The sequence below is a fragment of the Branchiostoma belcheri genome, unplaced genomic scaffold (assembly GCF_001625305.1).
Source record: "Branchiostoma belcheri isolate BF01 breed outbred unplaced genomic scaffold, Haploidv18h27 scaffold44, whole genome shotgun sequence".
In the NCBI taxonomy this organism is placed as follows: Eukaryota; Metazoa; Chordata; class Leptocardii; order Amphioxiformes; family Branchiostomatidae; genus Branchiostoma; species Branchiostoma belcheri.
In genome coordinates, this window is record NW_017804065.1 from 506,947 (window position 1) to 529,103 (window position 22,157).

Below are 22,157 nucleotides of genomic sequence, written 5' to 3' on the forward strand. Positions count from 1 at the left end.
TTCCACAATAATACATTACACAGAATTATGTGACCTAGTCCTTACTAAAACAGTCTTTACGGTGTCATCACTCCAAGTGCCAGAAAACACTTGGAGGGTTTAAGCCACTGAAGTACAACTTACAGTCGAGTTCACTAGCTGAGAAATCTTTGGACTTCTGTTTTGTACTGTATATCAACAAGGACAGAGGTGAAAAGTACAAAATATTAATTTTTTGTCTACATTACAACATCTATTCATTATGATTATCTTTGCTGAAGTACGCCACTGAGAAATCTTTGGACTTCTGTTTTGTACTGTATATCAACAAGGACAGAGGTGAAAAGTACAAAATATTAATTTTTTGTCTACATTACAACATCTATTCATTATGATTATCTTTGCTGAAGTACGCCACTGAAGTACAACTTACAGTCGAGTTCACTAGCTGAGAAATCTTTGGACTTCTGTTTTGTACTGTATATCAACAAGGACAGAGGTGAAAAGTACAAAATATTAATTTTTTGTCTACATTACAACATCTATTCATTATGATTATCTTTGCTATCTAAATTTGTGACATTTGCTTTTAAACTAGCACCTCAATATAAAGCACTTGGATAGCAACAAAATACTCTAGATTTTCACATCAAATGGTGAGCAAATTTGCTGTTGGAAGCTTGCCTGAGACACAGCACTCCTTGCTCTCCAATAACCTTTCAAAGCCTTTGTTTCATGAACTCATACATATCTACAGTGTCATTCTCTATCATCTAAACAAGGCAATCCCAAGTCATAAATGATTTATTTCTTAATTTAGTAAGTTAAATTTCTCTGCTGCCAACACTGCTCTGAAATCTATTGTCAGCAGGCATGTATGTTTGTACTAACGGCTATACAGGAACAAAGTCAAAATGCAAAACAAGCACTTTTCAGAGGGTGCACTCTTTGTGGTGGGACAGGTTCAAAAGTTCACTTTGTCAGGGATACAACGCACTTGGCCAAATGTTTAGGTTGTTATTTGTATAGTGGCGCCAGGTTTTGCTGATTTGTACTACTCCAGAAGGAACAGTTCTGCATGAATCTATCATATGAACCTGTATAATGCAGAGAGATTTTACAAAATGTTTAGGCCAGCCGAATTTGTTTTTTTTTTTTAATTTTTTAATGAGTCGATTAGTATATATAACAACAAAATTCTGCACTCACTTTTGTACAGATTATGATGTATTAAAGAACAGCTGGACATATTCGTTTCAATATTCTGCAGAATCAAATGTTCACTTGAGCAAAAACCAATGTTATACCCTTTACTCTTGTTCCTGACAGAGCAAGGTTCAAATGTGCAGCTGTAACAGTCTGTAATCTAAGGTCAATCAAGACTTTGTTTAGGAAGGCCGAAGCATAAACTTTATCTTTTTACTTGGAGGTTCAAAGTGACTACCTATCTCCAGTCGACCCCCCTGCCACCCGAGGGGGTTTAGGAGGAGGGTTAGTAGCACCTGATCCACTGGAGATGCTCCCTCTCCCACTAGAGCCGTCATCTGACGACTCTGACCCTGAGACTTTGCCTCCCCGCTCCCGTGGCCGGGGGAGTTTAGCCGTCGTCTCTGAGCTCTGCTCTGTGCTGGATGAGTCTGACCCTGAGGACGTGCCCCTGACCTGGCGCTTAGCTGGGACCGGCTTCTCCCGGGGTTTCCCTCCTGACTCTGGTGAGGAGGCTGAGCCGGGGGTCCCCTTGTTAGAGCGAGGGGAGGGGACAGGCTTCACAGGAGGGAGAGAGTCACTGCTACTGGTGGAGTCTGTCCTGGGCTGGACCAGTCGTCTCTCAGCCGGCACCGGCTTGGTACTGACCTCAGCTGACCGCTGGTCATCTGTAGTTGCGTTGGGTTTGGTCACTTTTATTGCCTTACCCTGTGAAAAATACAATACCATGGATTTACTCACTGCCATTTTGATATTCAATATTCAAACCTTCAGTCAAGTACCGACAGCAACGTTTTAAATTGAATAATGTCATTTTTACATGTTTTCTAGATACATCATAATTCACGTTAATCACAGCCAAACTCTCACTGATTTCCTACCTCCTGAGTCCTGACCCTATCTTATCTCAACCCTTTGTGCACCCCCTTCTGTATTACATTCTACATGCCTACAGGTATAGGGTATTTACTTACAACTTTGACATCTACTTGGAGATAAAATAACAGGTGTTTACCTGGAAGAGTAGCGCCCATGGCGGTGCCATCATCACTTCTGACGTGTTGAAGACTTCATCCCCCGACCCTCTGGAGCCCAGGGAACTCTGGGATATCCGATCATCCTCACTGGAGAACTCCACTGAATCCTTGGTGGGTGAGTCCACAGCTGCAGTAGGGGGTAAGGTCTTCTTTATAAAATTTCAACTACAAACAAGTAACTGTGGAGTAAAGTATTGATTTTTTGGGGCTTGTTTGCCTGCCATCTGTGATTGCCTTGTCTAGTATATCTGTACATGCAAAATATGACCAGTAACTATATAAAATGTCCATTATGTACTGAAGCAAGCTGATGAGACATAAGATGATTTATTGTCCTATGTTGACAATGTGACCTAACAAAAATTTTTGACCAAAGCTTTTGTTTACAATTCAGATATGCTGAGTCAAGCAATTTATACATGTTAACCAAGTATAAGATGTGTACTTCAAACTGCCCAAGCTAGGATGCCAAACTGTTTTCAAGGTCTACACAGGAAACCTAAGCAATAGAGAATCCTGATGTTTACTCACACAGGTCGTCGTACAGTGAACCCTTCCTGAGGAAAGCCGGCAGCTTGCAGGGTGTGGGGATGTGGATGGGCATCATACAGTGATAGGCCTGCTGCCAGGCTTCTGTAGGCACAAACATACAGGGAGTTGGAGTTTGTTGAGATAACAACACATGTGGTACACCACATATTGCACAACACAAAACAAAGTCTGTACAATCATCATTACATACAAAGCAGTAGATACAGCCTAAAGCAATACAAGTACATTGTACTAAATATATAACCTAAGTAACCATCCAGTTAATGAATGCTACCAGTATGTTGCACAATTAAAAGTCAAGAGTAATTACTTAAAGAGTTTTGTACATTCTTAGGTTTTGCTGGTATTTTTGTGCACCTAAATTTTCAGATTACGTGCACCAGTGCACCTACATGTATATCCCTAAAGTGTATTTCAAGTCCTGACACAAACAATAGAAACAAACAACTAGACGGTGAGGAAATCTGCTGACCTGCATGAGCGAAGTGGCGCTGTAAGGCCTGTACCCAGGTGTCCCTGTCCTCCCTGGTGTCAGCTGAGAAGATATGGGGCTGGTCCTCGCCGGACACTCGGGTGATGACGTCAAAACTGTTGGGTCTCTTCATCATCATCTTGTCAACCTCCTCCACTCGTGTGTCCTGATAGGGTGGAATGTTGTTGTTTCACCAAGGTTTGACATCAAAGTTAGTATATGACAACTTGTGAACCTAAAATTTCACACGTTCATCTCCCATGCATTATGATATAAGATATACAATAACATATTCTGGACATGACAACTGTAGAAGAATGTTAGCTCTTAACCCTGCAAGGATAGTAAAGCCCTTGTAACAGTTGAACAGTTCAGACATGCCTACCTGTCTGATGTGTAATGACAGGAGTGGTTCTTTCTCCTCCACTTCTTCAGGATACGCCCATGTCCTGAGGTAGGGCCCCTTCAGTACACACCACCTCCGGGTCCAGTTGGGCAGCCCACCCACCATCTCCTGTACAGGAAAAACAGCCTTTTGTTTTCTTACAGGTTTTTACATGTAAGCAGTTTTAACAAACCCAACTCACTGCAAACCATGCATCTCACAACACACCATGCAGTACTTCTACTATGTTGTGTTGTCAAATTTCCATGACTAGTGTTAGGTATAAATGTACTTACACTCAAAGTGTGAGTGAAATGCATTTCTTTGCAAACCACAGAATTTTGCCAAGATTGCAAAAAAGAGGCACAACCATAAGCAACCTTTCTGTGGCTAAATCCATACAGGCCACTCCCTAATCATATCACTATCACTGTGAAAGAGTATCCTACTCCAAGGCCTCTTCTATATCATCTAAGTAACACACTGCAAGATTCATCATGCACGAACACTGAAGTAGTGGGCCTTTACCTCATTTGCTGGTTCCTTTACAAAGTAAGAAAAAGGGGAAGAAACAAAACATTCAGTTATTATAACCCACAACCTTTGAAAAATTACATCAAATACTCTGCTAATATCACTCATATATTAAACAACCTAGTAGCATTAAACTAGGTCATGTCTAATACCATACATGTACATTGTACATGTACATGTACATCATGTACCATATACGATTGTCCATAATACAAAGAAAGCACCTGGCAGGTAAAGAAACACCTGGAACAGAGAGAAAAGCTGCAGTACCTGTAAGTTGAGGAAGCCTGCTGCACATTCCTCCACCATGCACCTGGGCTGGACGGCCAGCCGGCAACAAAGATTCCCATACAGGGAGAGATGGCTACTACTGTCTGCAGGGCACAAGCAAACAGATAGGGGGCATCACTGATAACTGTCAACAACCTGGGGATGTTGTTTAACACCCCCTTAAAATCACAGGCTGCCACTGCTGAGCAGCCAAAGAGTTGACAGATCGCTCAATTCAACAGATTTCACAAAGAACAAATTTTTTTGTAGATGTATGGTCGCTCAGCGATTACCGTCTACTGGAAAGGGGGCTGAATAACGTCAAAGTTTTCTAAAAACTTACAAATAAACGAAGACAATTGTGTTGTTCAAACCTTTTCTTCTGTCAATTGTCCATGAAAAGCAAGCTGGGACAGAAGCAAAGTCACAAATTGTGTACAACAGCAGTGCGGTAGAAGTGGTGCAAAGTGAGCTAACAGAGTAAACCCAAGAGCATGTCCTTCCCCAGGAATAAGTGAATATTTGTCATAAGTGAGTAGGTCACAATACTGACCCATGGCTGTGATCAACAAATCTGTACATTCCTAGACAAATGTTGTACCATAGCTCTGCATAGTCCACATTCCATATTATAAAGGACTGAGATCTTCTCTGCAATGCAACAATCAGCCCCTGATACTGATCCCAAACGTGTGACAGTCATTCCCAGCAAACAAGCTTTACTGATAGTGTATACAAACAAGAAGTGGCATGTAGCCATGAGGTACTCTCCAAGCAGAGGTATGGGTTTGGGGGTATTTTAGCGTGTTTTTAGGCTTTTTTATCGGGGTTTCTCTTTTGCACTGAATTTTTTTTCCTCCAAACCCAACTTTTCAGTGCAAAAGAGAAACCCCGATAAAAAAGGCTAAAAACACGCTAAAAATACCCCCAAAACCCATACCTCTGCTTGGAGAGTAGCCATGAGGCTAACTGTCTATTTCTCACTGGATTTGTGGTCATACTCATAGCTATAGGAAAACAGTCCGAGTGACCCACCTTTTGAGCCTACACTGAGGTCATGTGTTCTGATGGAGTCACTGGCATCTCTGAGGCTGAGTTCCACACTAGCAGCAAGATGAAACTTGGGACCTCTGAGGATTGAATGGGAAGACAAGATTATTGGTTATTACAGTATTGCTCATATATTGCAAACATGACCTTACAATTACAAACTGTTCAGCTTGGAAAAATTAGCATTTTCTGGTCCATTACAGAAACAAAAACACAAACATATCAAAAGACATCTGGCACTTTGACTAATTAATCCTGAATCAGAACACTGTTGAGTTCTACAGCTGTTAATTACTGATATTGAATTCTTTACAAGTAGGACATGTTAACTTACATGTTACAGGGGTTGGTTCCTGGGGCTGAGTCTGATCTTTCCTAAAATGCAAACAGGAAAACATTTAATGTATGATAATATTCTATGCTACAATTTAATGTATGGTAATATTCTATGCTTACCATGTTTGCTAAAAATGTTTAACAATTTCCTAAAATTTCCAAACTTGGAGTTGATTTAGGGGCTGAAAGTTTGTTTTGTTCAAATTAGGAAAAAATTAAGTGGGAGAATCCATGAACCAGCAAATTAAATTGGTGTGGCCTAAGGGGAAAGGTGATAGAAAGAGAGGACAACAGATTATCTTGTTGGATTAAGGAGCCTATTAAGGTACAGATCAGAAAATCTGACAGTCAAGTTTGGGATTGCCACCTAGCTGCAGAGCAGAGTAGAACCAGTCAGTTTGCTCTTTCACCCAAACGTTGGCTTGGTATAAACACGTCTTGGTGTGAAGAACTTACCAGATAGGCCTGTACTTTCTTGCCCATGGACTTGCCTATGGAGGCAGACATGCTGTTGATCTTGTGTTTGATCTTCCTGGGAGTGCTGGCGAAGGCCAGGTCATCCTCCAACACGGTGTAGTACACCTCTACTGTCAGCGAGAAGTCATGCACAACATCCTCACTGGGAAGAGAAAACAATGACATAAGTTCGTATGAAAAACAGGTACTAGCTAACATAAAATTTCTTATCTTAACATCTCTCCTTAACATCTATGGAAAAGAATGATCCTATACAATTCATTGCCAATATCCATCAAAACTGAGAAATGCAAAACTTAAACCTACAAAGCAAAACTTTTGATATTAGAGACAGGGATGCAGGAAGGTGAGACGACTCACAACACAATGATGTCCTCGAAGGTGATGTCCGTCATGGTCCTGTCCACATGCACCAGTTGTGTGTCCTGGATGTTCAGTCCCTGCTTCAGCACACAGAACACAGCACACCGACGGCCCTCCCCGCGGCTCTTAGACAGCTCTGTCTCACGCCACATCAGGGGGATACGAATGTCTGGACAGGGGAAGGCAAAAAAGCAGCAAAGTTAAGAATAGAATATTTTTCCTAATGCCTACATGTATGCATAATTTTTTAGATATCACAAATACACGTAGATATAAAAAATGGCAGTTATAGTTGCTTCCTTTTCAAACTTGCTCTGTTGTGCCTTTTAGACCTGGAAACTTTTGATGTGTTTTCAAGCCTTTGATGTCTTTTAAAGCCTTGACATGTTCCACACAAAGGTTTTTACCTGACACAGCCACCTTGGCTTTACAGGGTTCCTTGATCAGATGGCCGTTGGTTGCTTCTGAGTTCTCCTTCCCCATCACTTCTGCTGTCTTACGTCTCTGCAGTTCACTCATGTACGCCATCATTCTTCAGAATAAATGGGAAACACATGGAGGATAATTCTTATTGGCATGTCATTTTCAAAGGATTATCATTGGTATAACATTTAAAAAATGTTGATAAAAAGGGCTTGTTGGAATTTCCACCACTGTCCAACTGTAGATTTAAGTTATTATAACTTGAATGTTTGAATGAATGCTTGAAAGCTGGACCTTTTCCAGATGTACTTGACCTCTAACTTGTAATATGTAAGAACATAAAGACTTCATACATTCTGAAGATTTTTCTCTGACATTTGAAGGGCCTGAAGATTAGCTATGAGTATGATACATGGACTCCTTAACAGTTTTAGCACAGTGAAAACACCAGCTACATGTAACACTGATGGATGAAGTAACCCAGTGAGAGTTGTCGGACCTTGTGTTGGAGGTGAGCAGGTTCTTGGCAGCCTCCACAGCCTGGGCCTCGTGCTTGCAGGCCTGCAGCAGCTTTGTGGTGCCATCCCGCATCTTGATCTCAAAATCCAACTTCTGCTGCAGGTCCGCATCCTGAGAAAACAGACATTTTTCATTAATGTTGTACCTGACATTTGCATTTCTTAACTGCTCTTTTCTAGAAAACGTGCTGAAGTTAGGTCAAAATTGGCCCATCCAGGGTCTACGTGGATAAGTGGTCACTATAGACATGCTTGTGTCAATACGTCTCATGGGCCAGTTGGTCCTTATGTAGAGGTGGTCAACTTGACTATGTGAAATAAAAAAATGTGTACCATCCAATTCCTGGGTGATATAAAAAAATTCCCTGTAGGAAGGATGACTAAAAGTGTATGAATCAGTTAGTCAACTCAGCAGTTTCCTGGTAAGTTTTACAACTGAGTGTTTTACTTAAGACTGGATGCAGCAACCTGTTAGGAAGACAAGTACCAGATTGAGATGCCACCTGTCCAGATGGCCAAATGTTTTTTCCATACTGAAGTACAATGCACACCTGAGACTGGGTTACTGACTGGCTGCTCTTTTCATGCAAACTACTGGCATTTATATTGATGACAATCCGGGAACAAGTTTGTGTATATATATGTATGGGTAAATATAGCTATATATATATATAGCTATATACATTCATGTATATATGATAGCCAGCATAAAATGCAATTTGAGAAGACAAAATGACTAGCAAAAATCATAAACACTTCTGAATGAAATCATCATAGCTGCCTGAAGGTACTTAAGAGATAAAACGGATTCCGTGCACTATTTTTCAGCAACCTAGTTTACACAGCTTTATATCAAAGCTTTTTCTTTTATGTCACACAGCACATGGAGAAAACAAATCAAGTGCTTGGAAAAAGTTTCAGCTTAAGTAGAACAGGATCAAAAGCTATCCTGTCCTTAAGTACAATCTGGTTATTTCCTACAGTGCCCTTTGACAAGAAACAGCTCAGCAAAGCTCTAGATTTTCGACTACTGGGTTCTATTGCTTTGTTTGAAAGTACTTGCAAGGGATAAAAAAAGATCAGTGTCTAGACATGTGATACATTTGGAACAAATGTGCGTAGAGTAAAAATGTGGGCAGTAGACCAATTATTGACAGGCGTCATCAATGTAATTATTTGTTTCTGAGCACTAGAACTGCATGAGTTGACTGGGGGAAAGAAAAAATACAATGCCATATATTTGATTCAGAATATATTAGCTAAGGACCTGCAACATAATTGTACCCTAGTATTGAATGTAAGCATGACTGTGAGTGTTGACTATTTGACCAATGAATGTTTTTAATTTTTATCAGGTATATCTCTGATGTTGATATTACTATAAACAAGGACGTTAAAATCGGATTTTTAACCTCCTTGCATCAACTAACATCTTAAAACATATGGCAAGAGCCCTCGCTGAAAATAAAAAGAGGTGTGAGATTAACCTCATCAAAAATATTATGAAAAGCCTTTTCCGGATATAATCTGCCGCTCAATTGGTTCCATGCCAACTGTTAAATAATTTATTATATTGGAAATTTGCAAATGGTCGGTATTCTAGTCTATACATTGGTAAATGAAAGAAAAGAACTATATGTTTTGGTTGCTGATAAAATTGCTAATTATATATTACAGCCAAGTACACTGCCTTTTGAAGTGAACGTAATATAATTACATGTACTGAACAATGACTCAATTTCCATATTTCCTGCCATTATAACTCATAACTGCAGGCAACTACTGAACAATAAATGGGAAAAAGCACTAATTATGGCTGGTAATGGTTAATTGGATGCAAATGTTTTTGTATGTTTTGCCTTTCATTTTGGCAATGACTTTGGCAAAACTACCAGGCACCCTTTGTATTGTGTCAATTTCCATCCCACTTACTCTCTCACTTTACGTTGATAACATGTTATTTGGTAATACCTAGACAGTGATATCAAATATTTATAAGGTCTCAGTACAGTTACAATACAGGGAATTTTGGTAATAACTAAATGATGCAAAGTAGGAGATGCCTGTTGGATCTATGATGTAGAGAGATGGTTTAGATATGCAGTGAAAACAGCATAAAAGACCTTTCAGGGGACTGAAATTTGTGGACAAGTGGTAAAGTTGACAGGATTTGATAGGAAAAATAATCTAAGGGCCCACCAAAAAGTGGTCACATTAGCTTGGTGGTCCTTATGCAGATGTGGTTACCTGTATGATGACAGTGACCTTGTAGTTGTACTGAACTGTAATATTTCAATGTAATAAATTCATCCTAAATGTAAATCCCATTTTGCTATGACTGTGAAGATGAAATGATAAAGATATATTATAGATGCTGTCAAAAATGATCTCTTCATCTGTTTCATGGCCTGTTGGCTAAAACAACAAAACCAAACAAGGAAATGGAGATACCTAATACCAAAGTAAGAGTGAGCATGCTTATGTCTACATTACATATGTAATTAATTGGAAACTTGTAAATAATGTATTAAATTCCTATCAATTGTAATTGTGTTGCATTCTGTGTATGGACACATGTAATTTTCAGTGCCTTCTAATAATAAGTTATACACAAGAAATAATTTTGAGCTATTTTAGGTGCAGTCTGATAGCTGACTGTAAAACCAACTAGAATACATGATTGAGTAGATTTCCACGATCCATCAAGCACATATGTGATGCCTTCTATGCCGCAACACCCAAAATGGTATCAGTGACCCTTGCTTCAACTGTCCTGGGAGCAAGTCTCCATTTTCACAACATGTGGCAGTTGGAGCAGAACAATGGCAAAACTGCCATCTATGTCAACACTGAGGCATCCACACAGCAACTGTTGGAGGAGGAAAACAGAATGGGGCCTGGATACTCACACATTTGGGAAGCTTCACCGTCCCGTGTTGCAGATGCATGGCCATTGGGTCCAGCAGCTTTGGTTTCAGTGGTGAAATCTCAGATCCTTTCAAACAGATGTATGCAGCATCTTGGCAAATTTCCTGGCCAGCCTCCTGGCTTGTCCATGTATGCCATCATGCCTTTACTCATGCTGGACTGAACCATTTACAAAGAGGGGTGGGGACGATGCAGATCACTAGTTTGTGGCCTGCAACCTGGGAGATTCCATTCCCACAGCAGAGAATGATTCATCAGCCCCCAACCAGGAATACTAAAGTCTGACTCATGTACTGAGCTTGGGGCTTGATTTGAATTTTCAATCCAACGCTGTCTGAAAAAGGCAGATTTTTCTTTGTTCAGATGCCAACAGACCAGACCAGAAGCTGCTACTATCTATTCCTGCCACCACTTCCTCTGCTATAGGAGGAAAATTACTTGTGTGGCTGGGCGCTGACATCATCCTTCCTGAAGACCAGTCTACTTGCAAGGACAAAGTGTAACCGATACCTCCCGTGGGATTCTGTGCAGGCTTATTTCTATGCAGGCAGGCAAGCTTCAAAACATAATTATTTCAGTAGTCTCAGGGTTAAACCACTGAAGAGGACAGGAGGGAGCAGACGAACAACTGTATTTTCTACAATAAAACCATCTATAAGTCCCCATCTAAATCTCACAAACCACTGTCATTTCATTTTCATTTTTGGGCAACCATATTTAAACAAGCAAAACGTAGTACCCCCATTATCCTATGTGATAATCTGTAATGCGGTTTTGGATCGAATAAAAAATGCAACTGTGACTATGTCAGAAATTTAGGTCAGGCAAGTGGAGGGATTACTAGTGACATGTAATTATGTGGGAAACAGCTTCTAGATGATCGTTATCTAAGCCATCCGGATATTTGACTCTTGTTCCCACATCATTTCTCCTTCTTACACATTTTAATGCCTAAAAATTATTGAAGAAAATACATTGCTTGCATGTTACTGTATTTCTTTCAAATATGTAGCATCCATACATACATTGCAACGTACCAGTAGCCTGTGTTTTTGGTAATTAGTTTCAGCTAGTAACCATGTACAATGTATGTGCAATGACATTGGGTTGGCCTTTTAAGAACTTGCCATTATGGCCTAATTACCTTAAGTGGTTTCTGCTGTAACCTTCCTGCCAGATGCATTTCAGAGATTACTACCTTTTCTCCTCAACTTAGGGAATAAAACACAACCAAACAGTTATACACAAATTGCCGTTTTGTTATTTAAATATACATCATTGTATAACATTGATGTGTTGTCCTCTTATTCCATTGACAATTTGACATTACACACATTTTTACAGACAACCTTTTCAAAATACATTTTGATAATTGAAATATAACTTCAGAATCATATTCTCCTCAGTGAATATCTACATCCATACTGTAATAATTTAAATAGAATTTCTATACCAGTAAGCTACGGGCCACAGACTGAGTCAGAATATGGAAGGGTTCCCAGAAAGCCTGTAATTATCCAGGAAACTGTCTGGCTTATGACATCTGTGCTTCCTTCATCATTCATCGCAATGTGTGGTTGTCAGCATGGGAATAACACAAGTCTAAAGTGAAACAGTTTCACAAGGATTGAATGTCCCTAAATCATGATCTTTACTTGGCACTCTGGTGAGTGGAGTGTGTGGGTTGTTTTCAGAGTAGTTACTGGGAGATCATGAAGCCTGTGGACCATTGATTGATGACTGGGAAATCTGTTTATATCACATTCATGGCATGAACAATAAAAAGAAAAACCTGAAAGTTAAACATTTTTTTTTCATAATTGAGCATTTCAATGCTATAGACTAACTTTTCAAACTCTATTAAACTAAAAACACAGCCATATTTGCTATAATTTTTTTATTAACCTTAAAATGCACTTTGCCTATGGTAAATCAATCTGTGAAACTCAAATTGTAATGGAATTTGCAATGTAATTTTCAAAACTACCAGTATTTCATTTTGGTAGAAACTGCCAGAGTAATTTATGCTAATGACTTCATTAGAGGTAAAATGGGTATATATGACAGCTATATCAAGCACATTTGTCACATAAATCACACACAGCAGTCACAATCTACTTTGTTTTGCTACATTTCACACATCCTCAGAAAATAGCATTATCTTCTAAACAGGTGACTGTGTCCCTTGGGAGAGGGTAATGCCAATAAATGGGGTCAGGAAAAATATTACAAATGCCACTGGGAATATGAGAGTCCATAAACTCTGTTGCCTTTGTACAGGTAGATCAATCATGGTGCTGATAACCAAGCCACTGGGGTAATGTTTTACCCTGACTGGGTTCCATCTGGACCAAGAAATAGATATAAGCAGTGACAGTGAAAGCATGTGGCATGCCCCCTTGTGTCTACATATCAAAGTGCAACCTTCCGACATTATCAGTGCAATAGGGACCAAGTGCTGACTTCTAACTTTACATTGTGGTTATCAAATCAAGTTAATAATCAAATGTGCACAGACATGGTCTCTTCTGTTAACATCCCTGATACAAAAGTCACAAAACATGGTCACAAAACATTGATTACAGTATGTCATGGTCACATTTCTCACTTCAAGCATAAAAGGAACTTGACACACCACATGTGCGAACATCAACTGGAGCACATGCTTATGATTAGGCATAGGAAACTCTAAACCAGAGAACAGAAACTGGGTGTAATATTTCAAAGGTTCGCAGGTTCTGTACTTGTTATTGAGAGCAGACTTGACATAACATGTCATCACAAGTCTATCCAAATCTGGTAAGAAAGATGTGTAGGAGGAGTTCACAAGTTCAAGATCAAAGAATCTTACAAAGATTACAAAATCCAAGAGGGACCCAAATCCCCAATCCTTTCCTGTAGTATGTTATTCCTGTAGTATATCAAGATCTCTACTCCTTGTCCAATTCAAACAAGAAACCTAAATCATAGTAAATGACGGATTCCTCGAGGGAAAATCTATTGCAAGGTACATATCTACAGCACTTGTCACATGTACTAAATCTTCTTGTCCTAATTATAAGTAATACTGGTAACTTTTGGTTCCAATTCTGTTGTGTCCTCTGACAAGTCAAAAATTCATTAGGCACAGTGAACTCGCCATAAGAGTCCACAAACATGGCATTCAAGTCATGACATCACATGAATGTAAATGTTTTGGGGGCACATGGAGGTTGTGTTTACTTGTATTCAAAACAAGGTTCTATGAGACCCTGAAACTCTAACCTGGACACCAGACACCCAGCATGGTGGTACCGTTACTTATAAGGTTTACAAACTTGTGCCCACTGTATGTCACAGGAGGGTATCTAGGTAAGAGGAAAGGAATAAGGTCAAGCCATTTTCATGGCAAACACATACAGTTATTTGTCAAAAGTAATGGAAACTGTACACATGGTACATGGGCCACTTATCTTTTCATCATCTGTTATTGTATCCAAAGCTCTGATAAATTGGAGGGTAATCCTCTCACTACTGGTTATGAGACAGACTTACACAAACCAGATGGTACATCTCAGTATGGGAGCTGTCTAGAGCTGATAGGGAAGAAATTGCTTTCACCTGTCACCATCAAAAAAGGTACTTTCTATATGGTACTTTATTACTTTCAATTTTGCTGTTGCTGCCAAACTAGTCCAAAGGAGGTCACTTATTTAACCTCCTTGACTACTCCAAGAAGATTGACAAACTCAAACACTGAAGCCTTGTTTACTGTAAACTCTCATTAGAATGACAATCAATGTTTTGGGTGGTCTTCACACCTCATGAACTCGCACAAATAGGCAACAATAACAGCTGTAAGTCATGGACAAGTGTCTGTATTATGTGGAGTTTGACCCTGACCTCAGACACGGGTGATCAAACAGGTTTGTATTGTCTGGATGTCAGGCTCCAGGTGTTCCTATTGTGAGGCACAGGATGTATGACTGTTTCCCTGGGGCAAGACCCAACTAGACAGGTGGATATATCACAACAGTAAAACTGAAACAGGAGAAGGCAAGGTGTAAAAGAACTGGGCAAAGGTGAATTTCTACATGCCATCCGAACGTCTGCAATCCTTTGTAACTTTCCACAAGTTGGGAATAGCTGCAGGTCTTTGATGAGTATAAGAACCCCCTCGAGTCGTGTATACCCGAGGGGGTCTCGTAGCACACCAAACCGGAACACGACACGACATGCGGGTCACCCTCAGCAAACAGCGACAAGTGGGCAAGTCAACCGTTTATTTGTTGGCTGGAGGGCCACATCACAATGCCGACTAGCCCAATAATGAACCCACAGGAAACCACTCTCTGTCCAAGCCATTTCCTTCCTGTCTTTTACCTGACTTCCAACATAGATAATGTGTCCCATCAATTTTACTCAGGTAACACCTGATTTCTGCCAAGAAGAAAAAAAAGCATTCCTTCTAATTCACGCAAATCAAAGGGCTGTTTACGCCACAAATACTTCTTGTAGACACAAATTCCGGGAATTACCAGAAAAACACTTGCCATGTCTGCAGATTACCTGCCTGTTAGGCAAGGGTAAATAATTGTACAAGAGAGGCAAACAAAGAAGGGAATTTCTCCGTGGAATTACAAATCTAATTGCCGATGGCGCAGATAAGCAGAAGTTATTTTTGTCCGACTCTTCCACATTGCTGACTTTTGCGATGACACAAAATTCCAAAAAAGTAACGAATGCAAGGATAAGTAGGACAATGTGAACCTTCAGATCTGTGCGAGGTGGTAACCAGAGATTGCTGATCAAACTGAATGTTTGAAATAGTCTTCCAGTGTCAATAACAGTGGGAACAACAGGTCCATGGAGGCTGGGAACAGATGTGGAATGTTTTGGGACACAACTGGTGTTGCACAAGTAAGTGTATAAATGCTTCAAACATAGAACTTAGTGCCTGACTGTAAAAATAGTCAGTAGAATTTCTGAAAAGGTGCTACCTTCAGTTTGGTAATGTATAACAACGGTAATTCTAAGGGAAAGCATGATGACAAGTCAATGTTGCAAAATTTCAATAAAAAGTACAAGGTGCAGAAAGTTTGAACAAGCAGCCTTATAAATTATCAGCTCCTTCAAAACTTGACCTCAAAGTATGATGAAAAACTTACATGAAAAGAATCAATATCAATTTGCACTCTAACAAAGAAATACCAGTAGTAACAGTTTTTACCTGTATGCTTGCTGCCAACTGTCTGTAGTAGTATTCATTCAAGTCTTCCATGATGAAAACAGAATCCATGATAGCAAGCCTGGCTTGTCTTGCCTCCACAAACCCTGGCATAACAGAAGAGCGCTCGTACAACCAGTCCAACACAAATTGTGCACAGGAATCTTCAGGGACCAATTTTCCGATACACTACAGACAGAAAAGTCTGAAACTTCCTCTCGGACTGACAGCAGACACTTGTCACAGGCAGACTCGTCTCTGTACGGGAGCTAACTCATAACTGTCTGGTTAGATCCACTTCCCGCTCCTTTTTGCCCTAGATGACTGGGTCTGTATGCAAACACAGCTCTCCATGTGGCGGGAGCGTGGGCGGGAGTCTATTGTTAGTACAATGAGACCAATGGTGAGGAATGCCCCCAACAGGAAGCCTCTACAGGAGAGGGTGTTATGTTACCAGCTGGAGATGTCCAATGGGGGGTTTCCTTATCATGTCGTCATGTTTTGATTTGTTTTCATGGCTTGAATAGGTGATAAGTGGATTGCTAATTGCTGTTTGATGAAGTAAGACTTTTATAATGTAAATGAACCTGGGGTGTAAGTATAGAGAGGTGTGAAGAACAGATCAACACATCGTGAGGGAAATCATGCTCTGTGTTCTGCAGTAGACTGGAACTGTTTTTACACCCACACACTTCATACAGAAGTCAGACCAAGCAAACCAACATAAAAGAAACAGAAGTTGATCCTGAGGACATCTTGTGCCAATGAAAAGCTGCCTTACCAGGACGGTGCTAAATTTAGAGATATGAGTCAAAATCTGTGGGAAAGGCACACAGGGAGGGAGGAGACTCCAGTGGCACTGGGCTGAGAAGTGGAAACAGGGAAGTGTCAAGTTGTGAACTGTAACAGGGTCACAGATGTCTCCAAGTATGGTTTCCCAGAGCATGTGGTTTTGATTTAGGTTATTGCATTGCATGATGACTGTGCAATTTACATTCTTTTGCTGGCCTTTTAACTTTCTTCCATGTCTTCCAATGCTGCAAGTTCTTATAGGGGATGTACAAATCCTTATGCTGAGTAAGATCCATGTAAATAACATTGTATCCTATTCCTAGCAGAAAACTCCCTGTATTTTTATTATTGAAACTTGTATAACAACTTGATATGAAAGTTAGTATCATGAGTAAAGTCATTTAATTCCATAGTAGAATAGAGTATGGTATGTCTGATGTCATATATATGTCATATATGGTATGTCATATATGTCATTGTCATATAATGACGACAATTTTTAAACAAAGTATTAAATTTAAAGTCACTTTCAAACATACAAGTTGCCTCCATGTTGTTGTGGTCTTTGACATTGCCACTTAATTAATCTCCAAGCAGTTCCCTTTTGGTGGCAAGACAGTATCCATTAGCCAGAGGAGTTTGCACGGCCACCAAAGGTGGCTAATGGACACTCCTCTGGCCAATGGACACTGCCTTGCCACCGTATGATCTGCTTGGAGATTACCTGCCACTCACTTGAAGTGGGTCAGTCACATTCTGGAGACGCCAGGTCGAAAGTACTGTAAGTCCAGTTATGTTCACGAATGCTTTATTTCACGAGATGAAGCAATTTGGGTGTTCACGAGGTATCTGACTTCGCGAGTCGGTATTTTTAACAAAGTGTTGCATGTCTCTGTCGGCAAATTTACCGACAGTCGGCACGGTAATATCAATCATTTTTCGTCGCGTGAGGTACGCGCGAGGTACGCGCGATTTGAACAATGTAGCAATCAAACATATAAAGGGGAACGCGTTTCTGTCTGCGAAGTGACGGTCGACACGGCAATATCAATCATTTTTCGTCGCGTGAGGTACGCGGGAGGTACGCGCGATTTGAACAATGTAGCAATCAAACATAAAAGTTATGCGTTTTTGTCGGCAAAATTAAAGTCAGTACGGCAATATCAATCATTTTTTTGTCATTCTAATATCTTTTGTCAGACAATAAGATGATACAGTATAAGTATGGACAGAAATCTCGGCACGGTCATTCAATCTTTGAGACGACTTAGACGTGTGAGACGAGAGACTGCCACTGTGTACAACATGTTCGCCTGGTTAAAGAGAGCCAATCCCTCGCTGAAGCCTTCCACCACGCCGGGACTGCCAAACCCCATGGACACGAAGAACCCCGAGGCAACGGCAGCGGCTAACAGGGAGGTGGAGAGGGTCATCGCAGAGTCAGCGAGCCGCAAGAGAAAGCGCGGCACGTACGGTCACTACAGCCCAGAGATGCGAGCTAAGATCGCCAGAGTGTGCGTGGAGGTCGGCGCATCAAAGGCGGCAAGACGGCTGTCCGCAGAAGTGGGCCGCGAGCTCAACGAGAGCACCGTCCGCTCCATTAAGAACAGTTACACGAAGGAGCTGAAGAGGCTGGGAAAGGACAGCATCGAGAACTTTCCACGCAAAAACACTGGACGGCCACTCATGCTCGGCGACCTCGACGATCAGCTGAAGGAGTACACCCAAAACCTGAGAAGGGCGGGGGGCGTGGTCAACCGGCTCGTGGTGCAGGGAGCCGCCCGCGGCCTTGTGGCGCGGAAAGACCGAAGCCTCCTCGTGGAACACGGCGGTCACATCAGGATTTCAAAGCCGTGGGCCAACTCCTTCCTGCGCCGCATGAACTTTGTCAAGCGGAAGGGCACCAAGGCGGCTAGGAAGGTTCCCCAGGACTTCGACCAGACCCGGGACGACTTCCACCAGAGGATTGAGGACATCGTCCGTGAGAACGACATCCCGGACGAGCTTGTAGTCAACTGGGACCAGACCGGGATCAACGTCGTCCCCGTGGGCGGCTGGACGCTTGCAGAGGAGGGATCCCGACAGGTTTGTTTGTTTGCTTGTTTTATTGATATCTTTATCTGTAAAACAGTTCTATACACTTTGCTTATGCCAGTAAAATGATTGTAGTTCTTAGTCTACTACGAGTAGAAAATGTGACTGAATTTATGACAAGTTGTTGCTTTTTGCCGAGTTGTAAATGTTTCATGTGTTTGTTGCTTTTTCTCGAGTTGTAAATGTTTCATGTGTGTTTTATACTTCTGTTCTTATGTGTCTCTCTCGTATTTTTGTACAGGTTCCAATCGTAGGGCTGGAGGACAAGAGCAAATCACCATGCTGCTGACCATCACGCTGGCTGGCCAGCTCCTGCCGCCCCAGCTCCTCTACCAGGGAAAGACGACAGGCTGCCACCCGAAGTTCGACTTCCCGGAGGAGTGGGACATCCATCACAGCGAGTCCCACTGGTCCAACGCCTCCACCATGGACCGGTATGCAGACAAAGTTCTCATCCCCTACGTGACGGCTCAGCGCGAGGCCCTGGGGTTGAGCGAAGACCAGTCAGCTTTGGCGATCTTCGATGTCTTCAAGGCGCACCGGTGCCCTGAGCTCCTGGCCAAGCTCAAGGAGAATCACATCCACGCCGTCTTCGTGCCAGCCAGCTGTACGGGAGAGCTTCAGCCCCTCGACTGCGACGGCGGGGTGAACGACGTGTTGAAGAAAGAGCTGAAGCAGCGCTTCGTGCAGTACTACGCCGACAAGTTCACAACAGAGCTACAGGAGGGCCGAGACCTGGCTTCGATCTCCGTGGACATGACGCTGTCCAAGCTCAAGCCCATCCATGCGAACTGGGTCCTGGGTGCTATGGATAGCATTGCAAACAACGTGGACGCCATCGCCAGGGGATGGGACCGTACCGGAATCAGAGGAGCTGTGAGCCGGGCGCGTGAGTAGAACAATAGCCGCCGCCATGTTTGAACTCTGTTGCCAAAAATGTTGCCAATTTCTGACGAACATTTCTGACCAGTAGTCCACACGTAGATCACCACTAGTTTGAATTTTAGCGCACTATTCGATAGTTTTACTGTAGGTGAATGTTTAAAACCATGTTAATTCAACAAGTTGTACAAAAATCAAGCAAACTTTGACCGACATGTATGTAAACAAGGACGCTACGCTATGTAAACAACGGCCGCCATGTTGAATTTCTCATGATTTGTCAATCCGCCCGCCGCTAGATTTTCGTGCAATTCTTGCTCTGTAATTACCTGTAAATATTGTAAGTGTAGCGTAAATTTTATTGGAATGTATGGAAATGTTGTGCAATGATTTTTTTTGTGTGTAGCTTGTAGTGTAACGATGTACCCGTGTAGTTTGATATTTCGATGTTTAGACAAAGACCCACGCTATCGCGCTTGGACAAAGACCCACGCTAAAAATTCCCGCTTGGTTCGAATTTTTTGCCGATTTTCTGTACTGTAAATAAACTGTAAATAAGTCTGCTTTTTGTATGTTTATGCACCGATGTATGTTGTAAAATTCCGTATGTTACGATGTTGCACATGTTTGCAACTGTTCACCGCTATATCTCAGTGAACTAGCGTTCTTGTTAAAATTTGATGTTGTCTAGTCGGCTATCATGTAAACTTTTACACTGTTCGCAAGAAGCACTAGTAACAAATAATGAGTCCATAAACCATATGCTCTTTGAATAAAGTTTATTTGATTCTGAAAAAAAGTCTTTCGTTATTCGTCGCGTCTTGTCATTTACTAGACTAGTTCTACGTAATGTAGAAGTTACTATACTACAGTACGTAAATAGAGTTGAGACGCACGATGTGGGAGGGGGGTGGTACGTACGGAATGGGTTCGCGAGGAGGTGAGTTCACGGGAAGAAGGTCTTCGTGAAAACCGTGAACTTAAAGATTTCGTAATAAAAAATGGACTTACAGTATGAGCCTCCATAATAGACCAAGGAGGTTCTATGTAATCTCCAAGCAGATCTTTGGTGGGGGTAAGACAGTATCCATTCCCCCACAGACTGGCCAATTTGATACTGTCTTACCCCCACCAAAGATCTGCTTGGAGATTAGTTCTATGTTCTCTATAACCTTGATTAGATCCTTCCAAAGGCCCCTTAATTTATTCAATGCAGTGGCAATTGACTGAATACAATGCAATTTCTAGCAATTTCATTTGTATAGCAATTTCATGAGGATTGTCGTTAGCAATTTTATTGGTATCTTCAGGGATTTAACAGGTACCGTATGACTTAACAACTTTATTGTACCTGACTGTGTGAACGTGTAGAACCTGTAGAATTGCTAAAGTAATGTTACATGTATACTAACAAAATTACATAGCATATTAATGCACCTGCACTGTACTCAGCAAAATTGTTAAGTATACAGTATACTAATAAAATTACACTGTATATGGTATACTTGTACTTGATACCCTGGACTCAGAGTATAACTAACTTAGTCACTATATGCAAGGAGCATGGAAAAAATGCATGAAAAAAAAAAAGAAACAGGTTATCCTTCCCACTTTCATAACGTTAATATTAGTAATTAGAACTCCACATTTCTATAAGAAACATAGAGCCATATAAAACAGTATGACAACAATACAGCAAGGAGGCTATAGCCGTATAGGGGACTCAGAGAAAAACCTTTTCAATGCAAATTCAGGGTACGTGTATTACCTTTTTGGTATAAGGCCAATGGCATTATGTGGTGTATTAGTAACGGCCTCCTATTAAAGTTGCATGTTCGTCACTCTTTATTATAGTTGAACTGGGCGGCTGGGATCGTCTACAGGCCTGAAGGTGGCAACCGAAGGTACTAGTAGTAGCTCGCCGAAACCACAAGACGGGTCCGACCAGGCAAGCTTGTACATTTTGAAGAAGATATGGCACAAAAGATTTGCATATACATGTCAAAAATTTATGCAGCAGGTATGTGTGTTACCGTAACTATACTATAGATTTCCATGTCAAAGAATGAACTCCTGGTCACGAAAGTGCTGCTGACATTAAGTATACACTCCTGCCTTTATATACTCTACTCCAGTTGCTCTACTCTACTCATAACGGTACAAGTTACGGACATTTGAATGGACGCAAAGCTTGGGTTGGACCGTTGCCAACTTTTCAAGCAACAATCTCGCCCAACGGAAAATTCTTGACAGGAATCGACCTTCTTATCCACCCTACGTGCAAAGACACAAAACTATAAATCCTCACGTACCTTTTCAGAGAAAACTACGTCGAACTCTTCAGTTTTCTTGCGCTTTTTCTCCTTCCTTTTCGCCATTTCTGTGCGTAAAATCCAAATCGGGCTTTCGACTCGAACTTCCCGCTTCCTTTTCCCTGGGGTCGCCATCTTTGATTGACAAGAACCGAATCAACACGTGAAGAAAGTTGTACAATCATGAAAATGTTTTAGGAAATAAAACACTCATTAAAACATTACTTATACTTCAAAACTGTGTAATAGTTATTAAAAAATTGCATTGCTTGTATAAGATGAATTCATGTGCCACTAAATGAAGAAACCTCTGTATACACGCACACGTTTTGATGCCTGCT

The 22,157-nt window shown here is 41.2% G+C and overlaps 3 protein-coding genes across 6 annotated transcripts; 2 read left to right on the top strand and 1 right to left on the bottom strand.

The window, feature by feature from the left end:
• Positions 1-436: 436 nt before the first annotated feature.
• Positions 437-21,983, bottom strand: LOC109478534 (rhotekin-like). 4 transcript variants are annotated; one of them, XM_019780147.1, is made up of 14 exons: positions 21,817-21,983; positions 7,584-7,714; positions 7,069-7,193; positions 6,659-6,830; positions 6,278-6,440; positions 5,820-5,860; positions 5,471-5,565; positions 4,436-4,539; positions 4,160-4,174; positions 3,632-3,760; positions 3,247-3,412; positions 2,754-2,855; positions 2,201-2,349; positions 437-1,893 (listed from the first exon to the last, which is right to left on the bottom strand). In XM_019780147.1, exons 1-14 carry the CDS (start codon positions 21,949-21,951, stop codon positions 1,420-1,422), a joined length of 2,001 nt encoding a protein of 666 aa, XP_019635706.1. In that variant the 5' UTR covers positions 21,952-21,983; the 3' UTR covers positions 437-1,419. The 4 variants fall into 4 exon arrangements, with proteins under 4 accessions (XP_019635706.1, XP_019635708.1, XP_019635709.1 ...); XM_019780149.1 differs by lacking the exon at positions 21,817-21,983 and adding an exon at positions 15,740-16,056; XM_019780150.1 differs by lacking the exon at positions 21,817-21,983 and adding an exon at positions 10,512-10,684.
• On the top strand, positions 17,329-18,715 carry LOC109478536. The gene has a single exon (XM_019780152.1). It carries the CDS (start codon positions 17,753-17,755, stop codon positions 18,689-18,691), a length of 939 nt encoding a protein of 312 aa, XP_019635711.1. The 5' UTR covers positions 17,329-17,752; the 3' UTR covers positions 18,692-18,715.
• Positions 18,733-20,513, top strand: LOC109478537. The gene has a single exon (XM_019780153.1). The coding sequence runs from the start codon at positions 18,812-18,814 to the stop codon at positions 19,517-19,519; it is 708 nt and encodes a 235-aa protein (XP_019635712.1). The 5' UTR covers positions 18,733-18,811; the 3' UTR covers positions 19,520-20,513.
• Positions 21,984-22,157: the final 174 nt, after the last annotated feature.